At 39.9% G+C, this 19,055-nt stretch overlaps 1 protein-coding gene across 1 annotated transcript in view; it reads right to left on the reverse strand.

The window, feature by feature from the left end:
- Positions 1-19,055, reverse strand: part of EGLN1 (egl-9 family hypoxia inducible factor 1) — a 41,498-nt gene that overhangs the window by 3,307 nt on the left and 19,136 nt on the right. The window contains exons 2-3 of the mRNA XM_065400546.1: positions 6,635-6,754; positions 3,315-3,451 (exon numbers count right to left, since the gene is read on the reverse strand). Coding sequence (XP_065256618.1) covers positions 3,315-3,451; positions 6,635-6,754 — 257 coding nt within the window. The remainder of the gene's footprint in view (positions 1-3,314; positions 3,452-6,634; positions 6,755-19,055) is intronic.

The following is a 19,055-nucleotide window of genomic DNA, read 5'->3' on the forward strand; positions in this document are numbered from 1 at the left end:
GCCTAATCAAAAACCCATGAATTTTCAACAAGCTGCCTGTCCTACGCTGTTGTGTAGTGTTGCTGTACATTGTTAAACAATAACATGCTTCAACCAGGAGCAGCTGACTTCTGTACATTTAAATATGTAGATTGCTTTAAGACTCAGATTAAAAAAAGTGTTCCATAAATGGAAGCTATTTATGCTTCTAGTTTACACTCTTAGCATGTAGAGAAACATGAATTATCTAATTCCTGTTGCTTGCATTAGTCACTAAGGTTTTCTTTCAGACAAACAAAATACAGCCAGAGTATTTCTGCTTGACTTGAAAATTTAATGTTTAAATATACATTGATTTATTTAAAGTATTAGAAGTAGCAAATAGTTTGAAGTCCAAAGTCTCAAAATGATGTTAAGCAGAATTCCCCTTTACTATGCACCACAGCTTAAGTATAGTGGAAAATCAAAGTTAAAATCAGGTCCAGATAAATTGTGAGCAAATTTTTGTGTTAGAATTTTTTTCTACTCCACACTTCACATAAAAACCAGACACATCTGATTACATAAGATAAAATTATATTTTCTGTATGATCCAGGTACTTGGTTCTGGATGCGAGATTCTCCACAAAATAGATTTTTAGGGAGTAGCAGCAATGTCATTAGACTTTCATCATTCTTGTTCTAGAGTTGAAATACAGTAACCTTTGCTGCCACGAGTAATAATGGGTAACATTGACCTTGATATTTCCTAACTTTTGAGTACTTAACTGTGCAATCAGAATATTCACTCTCTTAACAGGTTTAGACTTTTTTTTTTTTTTTTTTTTAAATGGACTTTCCCCCTCTCCCTGCCCCCATTTTTTCCCCAATATAAGAAATTTCATAGTCTGGAATTTTCCTATTTGGCTAGTTACCACCAGAATGCCCTGTTCTGTGCAAGGTGCACAGTAAATCTGCCAAGGGCTCCTCCTCCTCACACACTTCACCTGATGTGCATCTTGCTCGAGTGCACACCTTAGAAGGTGCATACTGAGTGAGGTGTTGGTCTTACAATGCAATTCATCCAATGCACTCCCTACAAGACCAAACACATGCACTGCGCATCCAAGTTAGTCTGACACACATATACCTACATTCCTTTGGGGTGTTGCTTTAAAAAGTGCTTTTGTTCTGATTACTTGCACACCCAAAGTGGGATAATCCTAAACACTGCCAAATAGTATGTAATAAACATCATCTAGCTTTTATAAGGAGCTTTTCATCAATAGAATCTCAAAGCACTTTACAAAGGACAATATCATTACCCCATTTTGCAGATGAGGAAACTGATGCACAGAAGTGATCTGCCCAAGGTCACCCAGCAGGCCAGTGGCAGAGCCAGGAACAGAACTGACATCTCCTGACTCCCAGCCCACTATTGTATCCTTTAGGCCACACTGCCTCACCAAATCAATGTAACCAAAACAGTCAAAAGGCTCAATGAGGGCTATTTCATCTTTTTCCCCCCCTCCTACCTAATTTCAACTTTCTGCTCCCAGCAGTTTTGACTATAGCCACTCAAAAAAAAGATAGCAAGAATTTAAAAACAGGAAAACACATTTTCTACCTATGATCCTTGTCCTCAAAAAAGCCTGAAACATTTTGGCTCAAGTTAATTATCCTTTATGCAAAGAGCAAGGACTTAAAATTAAAATGCTGGGCAACATTAAGTATGGGTGTCACTACTAGCATCCCAGCTTTTACATCTTGACATATCAAAATGTTATGTGCAACACGAAATGTGGATTCTACAGAATTAATAATTACAATGATTTAGTAGTTAAAGTCACCACCCCAGTGGATTGGCAGATAGCATCTGGTAATGCCACATTGGAGACACAGGTTTGGCAGTGACTGCAGATATGTTCACCACCATTACCACTCTGCCGTAGAATTAGTAGCACATTGGCGAGAGCGAAGTTCTGTTTGCGATTCAGACAAGGAGCAACATAGTACTCCCTATCCATGTAATAGAGAGAGCGGAGTACAGAGGAGCACCCCATCCTTTCCCCAGCCACAGCCACTTTTGTGGTGTAAAACTGGCAGGGGAAAACGAAGGAAATTTTAAAATAAAAAAAAGACAGTAACCTCTCCAAATTAAAAGAACGGCAAAGAAAATTGCTATGGCTAGCCAATCTTAAACACATCATGTCTAACTAGGAGCAAGGCGGAAAATTAATACAATATAGGCCTAATAAAAAGCCAGTTGTAATCAGTGAGAAGACATCACTGACTATGAGTAGGACCCTACCAAATTAACGGCCGTGAAAAACACGTCACGGACTGTGAAATCTGGCTATTATAGGGGAGGGGCAGGGCTGGGGGCACCCCAGCTAGGGACTCATATTGTGCACCAGCCTCCATCTGCTAGTCCTGGCCTGGGCTAGGGAGGGACGGGACTTCCTCTTCCCCTGCAGGAGCTGCTCCTGGAGCTGAGTCAGACCCACCTCCAGGAACCTCCCCCAGCTGCAGGAAGCTCTGTGGCTGCTGGCTGGGTGCCCAGCTCTGAAGGCAGCACGGAAGTGAGGTTGGCTGTCAGCCCCCGACCCAAAGGCTGCAGCTCCAGCTGTCTGTCCTGGGCACGAGGCTGCCAGGAAAACCCAGACATATGGTAAAGCACCCCCACATACTCTGTGACCCTCAGTTCTGCTGGCTTTAGAGCTGGGTGCCCAGCCAGCAGCTGCTGCTCTCCGGCTGCCCAGCTCTCCAGGCAGCACCCCAGCAGCAGCACAGAAGTAAGGGTGGCAATCCCACGACCCCTTACAATAGCCTTGCGCCCCCCCTCCCCACGACACCCCCTTTTGGGTCAGGACCTACACAGTTACACCACTGTGAAAGTTCAGATGTAAACATCTGAAACCATTACATTTACTTTTTTAAATCCCATGACCATGAAATTGACTAAAATGGACAGTGAATTTGGTAGGGCCCTAACAATGAGCTCTGTATCAGGCCCTTTATGAGACTGATATAGCTTTGTGAAATCAAAATTTACCAGTGGTGTCCTGTTTTGAGTATTTGTGTACCAAAAAGGATTTTCTGAATATCCAAAATTGTACCCAGAACTAGATTTTCTAGAAAGAGGAGAAATTGCATAGGAAGACTACAGTACGATGGCACTCTGACATCAAGCATCAGTAGTATATTTGCAAAGGAGCCTCAAATTGTACAAGAAATGGGCTGTTTCAGGCCATACTATATTAAAATTTCCTCCTTGCTCTTAGTTTGTCATGATATGTTCTTCTACCTCTAACAGAAGCTTTATGAAATACATTCTTATATCTCATTCATCTTACCTTGTAGCAAATGCTGGCTGCACTTCATGAGGGTTGCGGCGGTCAGACCAGAAAAACAGCAGTCTATCAAATTTGGGTTCAATATCAGCAAATTGAGCTTTGCCTTCTGGGAATATTCGAAGAATACCTCCACTTACCTAAGTGATTTAAAAAAAAAACAGTCTTAAATATTTATTTACTTTTCATCCAGTGATTTCAAGGTGCTTTACAAATAGCAACTCTCAACCCCTGTTTTACAATAAAAGGGTTTTTTGTTATTACCATTTGAGGAAGTGAGACAGATGTTAAGTTGGTGACCGAAACCACAAAGCAAAATCAACACAGCCCAGAATAGCAGAGTTCTAATTCTGAGTCCCACTAGGTTTCGCTCTCTCCAAGGGCGATTATTGATTTGCTAATGATACGTTTAAAAAATCATGAAGCTGTAATTTAAAATAAGAAAAAGTTGACAACTCTTTTTTTAAGCTTTTGGGGAATCATTGTTCTTTGGGTGCCATGTCACTGTCCACTTATTTCAAGCCCTTCCAAACTTGGAGCTCTTAAATAGGTGGGTGAGTATGCATATCTACAGAATACCAACATCAGAAAAAGGAGAGAGTTACTCACAATGAATATATTTCTAAAGATCCTGGTCGTCTTTGGTCACATTGCGCCTCCCTCCAGCCGGTTGCTCTGAGGGTATCATATCCCTAGTTTTTTAGCAATACATAGCCATTCTAGTACTTTAGTATATACGCTATCGTGGCATCTCTAGAACAACTTTGACATTGTTTTCAATGGGCCTTCATTTTCTCCAGAGGAAGACAGTAGTTTGTTGATTATGGGGAGGCTATGGTTCTTTTTTTCCCCCCTCCTTCGGTCCCTTCTCCACCCAATGATGCCTCCCTTCTACGTCACAAGAGTCTGCCCATTCTTCATTCCTGTAATCCGTTCACCCCTCTCCTAGGAAGGCTGCTGCTACTGTTGAGGATATGGGGTGGACTGGCTCTATTCTGCTCCTCCACCAATTTGTGCTTCTCCTTGGGGCCAGAAATCATACTGGTAATTCAGGCGAGGCAGGTCAGCTACAGGTAGTTTAATCAGTGAACAGGAAAGAACTCACCACACCTAGTGAAAGCCTCCTCAAAGCCATGAGCTAATCTTTGCCCCTTCTCTGTGGCATAAACCCCCCCCCCCAATAAAATTAAAGTCATCAGTGCTCCAAATGCCAGTCTGGGCAGCTGCTGCTAAGACCCTTGAGTAAACCACGATTTTTAAAGGAAAAATCATCAAAATGTTCAGCCCTACCAATCTCTTTACAGTTTGAAGGATGCAGCCATGCCAGAATGGGCTAGTAACTTACTTTTTAAATGAAAGCGGTTTACCATTTTGCATAGAGGGGTCAGAGGTGCAGGCTTTGTGGGCTCCCCCTGACCTGGTTACTTACACTCACTCCAACTCAGTTTTCAGATCTTCAAATTGTACACAAGTATACCATCTACCCCACAGGGCTGTAGAGTGAAGTAGACAGTGTCATGAAAACCTTTGAACATGAAAATCATCATCACTGAATTCAGCTGTGGCCAATTAAGCGCAGGGATTTGCAGATGAGATCAGATTGGTTAATATTCCTCACCATTTCAGTTCTCTCACTTTTAAGGTGCTAAGCAACAGAAATGTATTGATAAATCACATGACTTTTCAGACAATCATGAGTGAGCTTTCCTTCTGTACATAATAATAGGGAATAATCTCTGCATAACTGATTGCTCCTTAGTCCCTCGGCAATGCAATCTTTGTCAGGGTCTGAATTCATGTTATAGCTCTGCATATCTTGTTCAGCTGTACTGAACCTGGATTAGCTACCAACACTTCCATAGTGTTAACTGCATTTAGACATGTTAGTCAAGCCCCAAATCCTAGAGAGTAACTAGAAAACTACTGGCTAAAAGCCAAATGGAGATTTCTATTAGATCCTGCACACAGAATGATCAGAACAGTGATCGCTACAGCCATGGTACCCATTTAGTAGTCTGTGGGCTAGTTTATATCACAAAGGCTTTGCCAGTATATCAACAATATAGTGAAGACATTATCTTATACTGCCAACAAGATTCCAGTCAAGGCAGACATCCTTCAGAACCTGAATTTATTAATTCTGCCATAAAATACATTAGACTTTTGGGGAGCTCATAAAAGATCTTTTCTAAGTCTTAGGCCTGGTCTATAAGCTATTTTTGTACTGGTATGACTATTTTGATTGGCGGTGATTTAAAACAACCCAACACAATAGTTACACCGGTACAACCCCCTAGAATGGTTGCAGTTATGCAACTATAAAGGTGCTTTACCGGTATAGCTTATTCCTCTTCCTGTATGAGTATATGTAGCATCTTAATGCTGGTATAATTGAGTCCACACTAGAGGGGGTTGTATTGCTTTAAACTCTACTGATATAGTTAAAATGGTACAACTGATGTTTTTAAAACAACTCCTTAACCTCCAGCTTCTCCCTTCAGGCAGAATGGATGTTGGCTACTGTTTAACGCCAGCTTGACTCAAAATTAAAAAAAAAAAAAAAAATTAAAAACCCACACGCACTACAGAGTTGAAGCAAATGTAGTATCTTTCATTTGTACTTTCATACTAATCTCATTAATATATTCCCTCTTCAGTTACTTTTTATTTAATATCAATTGGGAAAGAGGTTTGTTCTGTTTATATTACATTAATGCACTGGTTCTCAAACTTTCGTACTGGTGACCCCTTTCACATAGCAAGCCTCTGAGTGTGACCCCCTGATAAATATATTAAAAAAGTGTTTTTAATTTAACACCATTATAAATGCTGGAGGCAAAGCAGGTTTGGGGTGGAGGCTGACAGCTCGCGACCCCCCATGTAATAACCTTGTGACCCCCTGAGAGGTCCCGACCCCCAGTTTGAGAACCCCTGCATTAATGTGTATTCATACATATGCTTATCATAATTTTTAGGTATCTGGGGTGCTCAGATACTAGTGTAATTGGCTTATTTTATGTCAAATAAGACATACAAAAAGTATATACCATATTAAGCTTATTAGCCCTTTCCAGCCTCCCACTCCAGGAGGTTCAATCAATATCCTTCAAAACCCTGAAGCAATAATGCTTACTATTTGGTACACCTCACCAAGGTGTACAAGGAATTATCTTATTTTATTTAAATTAAAATATAAAGTAAGTGATATGGAGCTCAATGAAAAGCTTCAGGACCAGGAGCAGGAATCCTAAACACACACACACACACACACACAGTGGAAAAAATTTGTTAATTTCTCTCATATAGGAAGAGAAACTACATACCTTGGCATCCCAGTCTTTATTAAGATAATATATACATGTGACACATCTTCCGTCTCCATTTGGATTATCAACATGACGCACATATCCTGTTCCATTGCCTGGATAACAAGCCACCATTGCCTGCAATCAAAGAATCACCATATGAACCAAACAGACATTTCTCCTACCTGTAAAAATGGATTTCTGCACTTCATCTATGTCAGTTCACAATTAAAGCTTTTACTGCAACTCACACCTGTTAATAGGCATCAGCATCCATTGAAAGCTCCCTGAACTGGTGTAGCTATGGAAACAATTTACAAGAACAAAAAACATTCTCTTTACTTTCAGCTCCACAAGACCTGACTCACTGAAAGACTCTGAACAAAAATCCTCGAGACAGAAGTTCTGCTTGATATTTCCTTACTCCCTACCTGTTTGAATGACTCCACAATGAAAGGCAGATCTGCAAATGAAAACTTAAAGCCTACGTTTTAAAAGTCATTCATTCAAAATGTTTTTATATATAAAACAAACCTGCCACAGAAGAATGGACAAGTGGCAGATTCCATTTTTTGTGAATTAAGTCAATCTGAATTATTTCCCCATGATAAGCAATTTCACATGAAAATCTAAGGATTTTATACTGCCACCCATCATCATAATACCCGAGTACCTATAATCATACACAATATTTTTTATTTTCCTTTTAAACTAAAATTATGACTTTTGCATTTTTGCAAAGGGTATGATGGCTTCCTCTCCGCCCCCTCCTCCCCCCAAACTAGACTTAATGAAGGCCCATTGTCTACAGATCCTTTCTAAGCCTAGGCATCACTGATTGAGTTAAAGTTAGACTAACAAATTTAGCTCAGAATTTCAAACCCTAACCCTAAATTTTCAAATGGCTGAGCAAAGTTTCAGTCATGCTAATCTTATTATAATCAACAAGAATTGTACAGCTTATGCCTTGCTTAACATTTTAAAAACATGCCCCTTCCAATTTGAAATCTTTCAGTGCATGCTTTGCCGTCACTATGTTTTGATATTGTGGTTGGGAGAGGATTTCTGGAGGCAAAGCTTTTTTTAAAATATTTCTTTCTATAATATAGACAAACATAGGGTATTATAGAGTTTATTCCAAATGCAAGAAATTGCTGCTTGGCACATAGATGGGAGAATATTTTAATAGCAGGTTTTAAAAGCATTTAAGGTTCATTCAGTAAAGACTATTATTACAGCCTAAAGTTTCCATGCGTTAATTATAAATAGGAAAGAAGATCTTGCTACAAGAGTAAAAGCCAACCTACATATTTTAACATTTAAACACAAATATAGTCCTACGTAGAGAAATTAGAATATACCCTTTGTTAAAGATGGTGTCAGTAAATACAAGTTTAAAATTTGGTGAATCTTAAAGTATGGACATATAGTCACATTAATGCAAAAAGCTAAGTTAATATGACACTACGGCAGAAGTCTCAAAGCCACAAAACCCACAAAATTCAGAGTTTGCTTAATTCCTTAAATGCATTCACTGTTACAGGATCTTACATTAAGTAAACATATTACACAGAGAAACATGACCTAATATTTGGCAAGGTCAACATTTATCACTGTTGCCACAGGAAGATTAATTCAGTATTGTTTAGATTTTGTGGGTTTATGATACCAAACAATGTCATATTAGTGTTCTGCAACTTCCTGTTTTTTATACACAGGAATTAATGAATGAAAAATGAAGCTAGTTTTGAAAAGGAAGACACTGGCTTCCGTAGAAAGACAACCTCTCTTTTGAAAAAATGTCAGTCTACCACAGAACCAGTGTCTGGTATTCTAGAACTTGCACTGCTTTGAAAGCTGAGTCCAGTTTTTGCTGGATCCAGCCTCACCCACACCTATCCCCAGCTGTTATCATTTCATCTGCACCTCCATCCAAATTTAAAGGAATACTAAAATATATACAATAAGTTATTTGAGATGTTTGGATGAGACGTGCCACATACGTCCATTACAGATATTAAGCCTCAACACCCAGATGAAACAGGTACTACTAAACTCATGTAACGGAGCCTCTCTGTCTCAATTTTCTCCTAATGACTTGAAGATCATTCACTGAGTCAGTGAGAATCAAGAGTAAAACCTATGAATCCTGCTTCCCATACCAGGCTCTTCTAACCACCAGAAAATACTCCCTCAAAGACACTTAAGTGCATCCAGGGAAGAAAAGTTGGGAAGAAAAGTTCCGTAGTTAGAACAACATAGCTTCCACAAATTTGTAAATCTGGAAGGAAACCAAATGAGTAAGTTACAGGAAGATTATCTTCATTTACTGTTTCTTGACTTGATCCTGGAGACTGGATCGTACAATTTAAATTCTGCCTATTGAATCTATTAAAGCCATCTGAAGACGCAGACCCACCAGCCCTTTTTAAGATAGTACAATGAAAACCCCATTATCACCATCTAATCCTTTAATGTAGAATTTCCAATAAATATGTTTAAAGTCAGTTGTCAGTAATGCTGGAGTGTGTTTTCTATGATTCATGTGAATCTAAAATACTGTCAATGCTTAGAAACTAGCTTTATTTATTTTTACTTTAGAGTCTATTAGTAGCAGAAGCAAATACTAAAAGAAAATAGTTTTGCTGTGACACTTTATCTAGCTAATATATATTGGTCATATCAGTAACGGTGACTGCAAAATGGAAAGCAAACTGCAATAAACCGATATTGCATACTATATTTACATATATTGCTTTATTATTCATTCCTCCCTCGCCCTGCCCCCAACTGAATTACTCTAAAGGAAGATTAGAAAGCTTACAGTTTCCATAGTGTCTGTGAAATGTATTTTTTTCTTTGCCCAAAACAATATAAATATGTTCTCATGTACTGCAAAGTTATTCATATTTAAGAGTTTTCATTTTGCTACTTAAGGATACAGCAGTTATATATATGTACAATGAAATCACACTATGTTCTTCCATTGTATGATATATATGTGTATAGATAGATAGATAGATAGATAAAATTAAGGTGTAATACCTTTATTTTTATTTCTATCTAACCCTCTGGAAGGCAATATTGAAAATAATGCAGAAGTAAACGCGCAGCAGAAAGACGTACTATTTATTTTTGGGTGCTCACTAACTCCAAGCAAATCTCCAAACCTTCTGCGGGTACACTTTCTTTGTCAAAATTGGCAGACGTTAAAAGCTTTTAAAGAGAATGACTATAGGTGTGTCCCTATCTTTTTATTAATTTATATATACTGTTGATGTAGGAAGCTTATGTCTATTTCTTACTTTGGACTTTCCCTCTCCTTCCTCATACAGCTAGGACACAAAGTTCTATTTATTTATAGTACCTCAAAAGTTTGTAATTACCAGAAATAAGGTGTTCTATACTGTAACAGTCACAACCCCCCCCCCCCCCCCCCAAATAACAGGAGCATAGGGCATTTGTTAAATGATCATCTATAATCTGTAACAAACGTTTTAGTGTTTTACTTTGTACTAGAAAAACTGGAAACATTTTCCACAGAAAAACAGACCCTGCTCCTAAAGCTATTCCTGCATTCATTAACTTGGAGCTTTTCCCCACCCAAGACTTTGAAACAGAATTTACAGTATAGATTTCAGGAGACTAAGTTAAGTGCTTGTATAAATAGAAAGTGTATAAAAGTGTTCCACTTCCTTCAAAACCTGCATCTGGTACCAATGTCCCCTCTAGGTCCAAATAAGCATGTTTCCTTCCCTGTAATGCAGAACTGCAAGGCCTTTTCCTGACAAACAATCTTGATAATACAGAGTAGATGTTTAAGATTTAACCAAATTTAATCTCTCTGCAATAATCAACATTGTGTGGCTGAGAGACTAGCAGTATCAAGTCATGCATTTATGTCAAGTCATGCAATCTATACTAGACCCCTTATGAATACCATCCTTGAATAATACATTACAAATTTAATATAGGGAGTTGTGTGTAAAATTAATGATTTCCCCTCCCCACCCAATGTTATAAAAGTTTAGAAGGATAATTCATTATTTCCAAGTACCAGGAGACATTTCATGAATAAAAGGAATCACTAATACTGGCTTTAGCCATAGGATTGCCAATTTTGGTTGAATGCATTCCTGGAGATTTCATCACACGACAATCTTTAAAGATTAATCTTTAATTCCTGGAGACTCCTGGCCAATCCTGGAGAGTTGGCAACCCTATTTAGCTAGCTGCTTCATTCTTTGTTTAAAATTTATCTTATTTCTAATTAAAGGCACAACAGGAACTTTAATACTGGAATTTAGCTTACAAGTTAGCTTTCTTGACTTAAATAAGTTTTGTGCAAGAAGGGTTAGTAGAATTGGACCCAATTTAATAGGAAGGTTAACATATTAGTATATGTTTGTTTTAACACTGTTGAGGTACACAGTGTATGTTTGAAAACAGATTAAGATTACACAATCTATGTTTAGTGCTCAAGTCAAAGTCTCAGTGACTAACTAAAATTCTTAATGAACAGAAAGGCTTGCTGCTATAATCACACCTCTTTAAAACAGGTATTCAGCACAAATGTGTAAGAAGCACATTTTAAAGTGGACAATTTGTACATATTGTATAGCATTTAATGCTGCCAACATCTGTTCTCCAGTCTAGGCATGACATACTACCCTATATTTACTCTGATTATCTGGGTAGCATCTTGGTGCTTAATTTTTGAATGAAAACTAGATAAAAATGTAAATAGTAGTTGATTATGTGGAAAGGTCAGGATGGATAAAAACCAATGTTTGTTAAAAATCTCAAAAAAATCAGATTTTTAAAAAAATTATTTAAATTAAATGCAGGTTTAAAAAAAAATGAGATATTTGAAATTATGATCGCCTATGTTAAGGCCTAAACTTACTATAATTATAGAATTTACTACCCACCTTTTAAGTAGATGCAGGACCAGCACCAAACCTAGAGAAGTCACAAAATCATAGACTTTAAGGTCAGAAGGGAACATTATGATCATCTAGTCTGACCTCCTGCACAACGCAGGCCACAGAATCTCACCCACCCACTCCTGTAACAAACCCCTAACCTATGCCTGAGTTATTGAAGTCCTCAAATCGTGGTTTAAAGACCTCAAGGTGCAGAGAATCCTCCAGCAAGTGACCCGTGCCCCATGCTGCAGAGGAAGGCAAAAAACCTCCAGGGCCTCTGCCAATCTGCCCTGGAGGAAAATTCCTTCCCGACCCCAAATATAGCGATCAATTAAACCCTGAGCATGTGGGCAAGACTCACCAGCCAACCGGAAAAACTATCAGTTCTACCATAGATTCAACTGAATCAGTTTGTAAGAATTTGTATTTGTTATGATTCCCTAGTGTAGACACCACTTCAGAGTGCAGAAGCTCTCAAATAATGCACTCTGGCCAACAGATACGTACTGACTAGTTAAGAGGGAGCAGCATCCATTTCTCTTTGGGAGGGTCACTTGCAATCAGGGATGTCAACGGGAAGAGAACAAAGGAATTCTGGAAGAAACACCTACTTCCCCCTGCAACACACACACACACTCACACTCAATCAGTTGTACCACCAGATGTCAGCAATCTAATAAGGGACTTGGCTAGATCTGTTCCAAATTTGTTTATACCAAACTCTGAAAACCCATCATGAAAGGTTACCAAAACCAGGCACAAAGTCTACTAGGCTGCCCTTTACCATTATAGTGACTATAATGAAAAAATAAAGGATATACCCTTCAAAAAGATTTGCTCTTCCTATACCAATGGGGGATAGGATTCCACAAGGCTGACTTAATCTTTCACAGCAAGTAATCATTAAGTTTGAGGACTAGAGTTGTGTCACAAGAGTCAATCATAATTGCTGTGGACAACACTGGGTAAGTGCTACCGTGTGAGGGACAAAGGTGAGAAAACAAGTCAAGGAAACTGCGCTAAATAGACACCATTCAAGACGAGAATGAACCAAGGAGAAAGACTAGTTAGCAGGAACTGAAAGCTAAAAAATTCCTCTGAAATAAAACTAAGTAAAAACAGTTTTTGTCCTCTTCCACCCATTTGAAAGAATAGAAGGGGGAAATCCCCCACCAGACAAAGAACAAGGAGACTGAGTACTTGGCAGCCTTACAAAACAGTAAATGCTCATTCTTAAGCCATCTTACAAGTCTTGCATTTGGAAGAAAGAGCAACACAATGATCTGGACACAAGAATGATTTCAAGATAGCAAATATGCACCTCCATCCTCTCAGATGTATTCCTGCAAGATGAGAGTTCTTATATACATGCCACCACAAGTCCAATTAGCAGCAACCTTCTCAGCAAACTGGAGGATAGTCAGGCTTTTCAATATACCATACTTCCTAGAAAAAGACTAGTTATAATACTTCAGATCAAAGGTGTCATACACACAGCCCATGGGTAGGATCTGGCCCATACAATATATTTGTGAACAACATGGGAGATTCAGAATTTGCAGAATCTACGTTTTCATTTTTAAAAGTGTTTTTAGTAGTTGTAAAACAAGTCTTCCAAATGTCAGAGCATAAACCAATGAAATGTCAGCCCAAGTCTGCAGAAACCTTGAAACAATGGCTCAAAGGTGTGAACTCCCCATTCCACTAATTTCACTGGCATGTTCATTCTAAAACCTAATGATATTTCAAAGTGTAAACTAACTATTTCACAACTTATTTTAAGCAGTCAATGAGGAAGAGTTGGGAGTTGCTGCAAGGAAGGAAATGCAAAAAGGACAAGACACAGGGAAGCAAAAAAGAAGGGGAAAGGAAGAGAAACAAACGCCAGAAATAGAAGTGTTCCTAAATGTGAGCACATTTTCCCCATTCAGTAATAATACTGAATGCAATGATAAAGTATTGAACAAATTAAGTAATAAATCAGTTTAGTTACTACATACCACGCTTGATCTCTGGGCAAACCTCCCATTGAAATTAATAGGAGATATGCTATGGATTGAGGAGAGTATGTAGTCCCAAATTTTTACTGCAACTCAAGGACTATAATTAAAAAATGGAAATTAGCCTTCTATGGAGAATGGCCACACACAGTCTTTCACATGCCTTTAAGAATTATGTGTCACTGATGTGTCATTCCCACACTGTGAATGCTAGTCTCTTAATGGCAGATGAAACTTCAGAAACACTACCTGTTGGTCAGCAAATTGAGATACTGAAGTAGTAATTTTTAATTGATGGGACTTTTAGTATAGTACAATTAAGAACATACTGATCCCAAAACTTAAACACTAGTACTATTCATAAGCCTTCACTGACTTAAGATATCCAACAAACAAGACAAAAAATGTTGAAACAAGAATCTGACTTAAGGGAGATGCGGGGGGAAAAATAGACTTACAGCAGGATCCAAAGCTTGCCAAACGCAGGCTTTGATGATTGAGGGAACAAGTTCCAAAAGCATGTTTTTTTAATTGTGAATGCCCTGCTACTGACCCCATGAAACTAAATGCCAAGCACTGAACAACTGAACCACCCCACTGTGCCTTAACTATAATTGCACAACATAGGAAAGAAGGCAATCTTTTAAAGAAATGAATTACAAAACATCTCAGATTTGGGAGCGTATCAGTAGCACCTAGAAATGCTCCTGGAAGTAAATAGGAAACCAGTACAGAGTATATAGCTGAAGTACTGTGTGCTCATGCCTATCCAGCACACTCAGAAAGTAGGCCATGGAGTTCTGCACCAGCTAATGTCTACACTACAGAGATTTCTCAAAGGCCACACCACATAGAGCACATGACAATAATCCAGTCTGGAAGTGACAAAAGCATGGATAACTCTGGTCAGATCCAGATCAAAGAAAGACTGCAACTTCTTGATCAGTCACAGATGGAAAAAGTACTATGAGCTACTGCTGGTAACTCCACATTAAGATACAGCCAAGGATCCAAAAGTACCCTAAGTTTGCAAACCATACTAGAAAGGGGCAGCCCTAAACCCTCAATTGAAGCTGATGACAGTTTCCCTCTAAATGAATGACCGTAGTCCTCTAAATGAATCCTGTAACCCACCAGCTTTACTTCCATCTTCTACCGAATTTGTCACAGCTAATTGGTTCCTATCCAGGTTCAACTTCAATAATCAAAGGCACAAAGTCCAAGTTCTATTAACAGAAGCAACATCCACTTCCTAGCTCACAATATCTCACTAGCTGCTTTCAAATTTTGAAAATTTAAATTTAATCTAAAAAATGCAGAATCCTATGTTATACAGTAGCTTTTCTTTAAAAGCTGTGTTACCATCTTATTTCCTATATTTACTTAAATTTTTCAAATTTTGTGTTTTCAAGTCCATGAGGTGAGATTAGACTGCTAAACATAGATAAAATAATGGGACATCAATTCCTTCATCTGTAGGTCTTTTCTTTTGTAGTTCTGTTTATTGACCGATCAACAGTTCAAATCTGGCCCAGGTGAGCAGCACTTAAGAGCAGGTACTATCTGATCATCATTCAGTGGCCTAGATGAATGGGGTAGCCACAGATCGGCTCCAAGTGGAAAGTTCACCATAATTAACACCTTTGTTAGCAGTCTCTAGATAATATAACAATGACAGAATGGGTATGGACAATGCTCCCCCAAAACATGCTCCCCCTAAACACGGCTGAAACACAATGTCAGAAGAGCAGGGGACGCTCACATTGGTACTGCCTGAAAAGGCTCTATTCTATGGTTAAAAGGATTGCTTCCGTTTCTGTGCTTTAAGTTTGGCACCTCTTAGAACAGAGGGGGGCAAACTATGGCCCGCAAGCCACATCTGGCCCGCAGGACCCTTCCCTCTGGCCCCTGAGCTCCTGCCAGGGAGCAGGGTCAGGACAGGCTTTCGGAGGAGCCAGCCCAACTTTCCAGCAGCAGCGTGGTGAGCGGGGCTCCCCTCCCTTCCTGCCTCCCTCACAGTCACAGTTCCCCCAGCACCTGGGCAGCATGGCTGCAGCTGCGGCCAGGTGGCTCAGCTATAGCACCACCAGATCTGGTGCTCCAGGGCAGCACGGTCAGGGGGCGTTGCAGGGAGGCGGTCAAGGGGCCTGGGCCCTGCTGCCAGGGCCAGTGGCAGAGCAAGCCAGAGCCCCCTTCCACCCCCCACATGCTTGGCCCCGTCCCCAGCAGCCAAGCCCAGACAGGAAGCGAGCCCTGCCCGACTGCCAGGGAGAGCAGCCAAACAAGCAAGGAAAATGCACAGGGAAAGGACTGAGCCCCCCTTTCCCCCACCCTACAGGTAACGTGGGACGGGGAGAGCAGGGAGGGTTGGATAGGGCGTGGGGGCCCCAGTGGGGCAGTCACAGGGTGGGGAGCAGGGGGGATTGGATAGGGGACAGGCGTCCCCGGGTGATGGTCAAGGGGCAGAGAGCAGGGGTGTTTGGATAGGACGCTGGAGTCCCCGGGGGAGGGGGCAGTCAGGGGTGTGGAGCGGGGGTGGGGGGGTTCCAGGGGGCTGGATAGGGGGCGGGGGACAGGCCACACCTCACTGTTTAGGGAGGCACAGCCTCCCCCAACCCTCCATACAATTTCTGTACCCGATGTGGCCCTAGGGACAAAAAGTTTGCCCACCCCTGTCTTAAAGCACAAATTTAAATTTACCACACACACTCCTCTAATTTACACTGACTTTTTTCTAATTTAACAGCAGCAGCGAAGAACAGAAAGCTATCTCCAGAACTATTTTAAGTCAGGACTTCACTTACATTACTTACCTAGACTGTAAGCTTTTCAGACCAGAGGCGGTTTTTGTTATGTTTGCACATGCCTAGCAAAACAGTCTTGGACCTGTATTGTACCACAATATAAACAACAACGGTCTCCAAAAAATAATGCTTTCCAGTCAAGTTCACAGATTTGAAACAAAAACCATTTACCTTAAAGAATCGTTGACAAGCTTTTAAAAGGGTATTAAAAAAATGAAATGTTAAAGAGAAGTCAGAATAGAGTACTTGACCATATTCCTTCCACTACAGAATCAAAGAGGAGTTACACATTGTTTCATGCAGGGCGGGGGGGGGGGGGGAGGGGGAAATGAAGGTGCCTAAATTTAAGTGAAATAAAAACATTTTTGGAGAAAAAATAGGTTACAAAAGGGACTATTTAAAGAAGCCCTGATTCATCTTTTCCTTTGAAGCTAATCTCCAGACTCTACCTACACTGCAAAAATTTGTGTTTTTCTGCAACAGTACAGAAAAACTTATTAGTGGGGGTCAAGACCCAGTAATGCTTTGGTTGGTCATTTTCAAAGGGATACCATCAACTTGAAACATTGTCAATTATAAAGCAAGTTAAATGCATTTTCAAGTACTACCCCTACTCCCAAGTCCCCTCTGCAAATTTTGTAGTTTTACCTCACCCTTTCCTATATTAGTATTAACTATATCTCTTCCTTGCTGATGTGTGAAAGATTCCAAACAGGGGAGATTGAATGATTAGATAACACAATCGAGGAAACTGTTGATACACAGAGACCTGTCAAATGCACAAAGAAAACTGACAAGAAAAGTATGTATTTTCTCCTAGCTTAAGCATAACTAATCTTATGCATTACAACAGTAGGTCAAACTTAGTCAGAAAAATGTGTTTTAACTTTGTGTCCTTTTAACACAAGAGCTTTGAATTCCCAAATCATCCCATATTTAGATACTTTTTTATTTTAACATAAGTATTAATATTATGAATAAAACTAAGCATATCCTATGCAGGTACACCTCTACCCCGATATAATGCGGTCGTGGGGAGCCAAAAATCCCTACCGTGTTATAGGTGAAACGCCGTTATATCGGGGTAGGGGCGGCAGGGCTCCAGCGGTGATTTAAAGAGCTCCGGGGAGCCCGAGCCCTTTAAGTCGCCGGCCGAGCCCCGCTGCTGCAACCCCAGGGTAGCAGCAGCAGGGCTCTAGCGGTGATTTAAAGGGCCTGGGGCTCCCCGCAGCAGCCAGAGCCCCGGATCCTTTAAAGCGCCGCCCGAGCCCCACTGCTACCGCGCTATATGCGAACCTGTGTTATATCGGGTCACGTTATAGCGGGGTAGAGGTGTAATTCTAAAATCAATAACTGACGTAACTAATTGGTAAAATTACTCAGTTATGATAGGTTCTTTCATTTTCCCCCAAGCACACTAAATGGAATGGAAAGCTAACATGTTGTTCTACCTCCAGAAACAGTTACCATTTGTGCTTGTATAAACTGTTATAGCAGATTGTTATAATACTGGCTCACTTTGACAGAATTGCAATATTATGACCAAATGGTGATCTGCTGCTCAAAGATAAGTGCAGAAACAATTTGAGTGTACATTTGCTAAAAATAGGTATAAAATTAGATTTATATTTTTCAAGTACCAGGCTAGTCCACTAACAATGTTTCATTCCCATAAATTCATTACTATTATAGGAAAAAGTAATTAACACCAAGCCCACCAAGGTGACTGAGGCCTGTTACCAGGCTCCAACATTCTTAAAAAAAAAAAAAAAAAAAAAAAAAAGAGTAATTTTCTAGCCTTTGTGATTACTAAGAAAGTCTTCTGAATGCAACATAGCATTCATCAGTCGGTAGACATACGAACTGAAACAACAGCTCTAATGGCCAGATTATCCATTTCAGTGGTAAAAGCCACAAGAGAAGACTTGTTGAGAGGGAGTTTCTGAGAGAATCTCTTCAGATTCCCATGTATCATCCCATCAGAGGTAGGGTCTGGTCTCCAACCAGACAGGTCCTCTAGGAAATTCCACTTCCTTCCTGCTGTACATGGACAACTTAGATCAGTTGGGATACTCACCCACGCCCTCCTAAACCACCAGTTTTGTACGGAGTCCTCCACTGTGGAGTCTGCTCATCCCACTGGTATCATGGAGCACATCGGAGACCTATCCACTTTCATTGCATTTTCTCCACTGAAGCCTATTTGAACATATCAGTTTTTACTTAAGTTCCTTCTCATCCCTATCCTTTTGCTTTGAATTTCAATAAATAGGAGTGATTAAAAACCAGCATGCTTGGGAACATAATGCAAAAACTTCCCGACATTACTCAATCCTAACCTGAAACATTCCTCTGGTTCCATTCCTGGCTTCTCTCAAAGAATGGCTACCAAACGTTAGCCATGTAATGAGGACAAATGTCCACTAAAGTTTAAAGTGATTCCATGATGCTCACTTGCATGGAATGTAAACCAAGCATCCAAAAGTGACAGTGAATTAATGTACAGAGTGCCACCTTTCCTTATATAGAGGTACGCTATCAAGTTACTGTGTTTCCCTATGTTGCCTATACCCAAGATTTAAAAATCTTTTAAAATTATTTTTCCACTACTGATACTAGTCTATTTTTTAAATTTCTCTCAGCTCGAGCAAGATAAATGAAGTCAGTTTTAGTCTTGTTTATAATCAGTTTCATTTTCAAGCTCTCA

This window comes from Emys orbicularis, chromosome 3 (assembly GCF_028017835.1).
Source record: "Emys orbicularis isolate rEmyOrb1 chromosome 3, rEmyOrb1.hap1, whole genome shotgun sequence".
In the NCBI taxonomy this organism is placed as follows: domain Eukaryota; kingdom Metazoa; phylum Chordata; order Testudines; family Emydidae; genus Emys; species Emys orbicularis.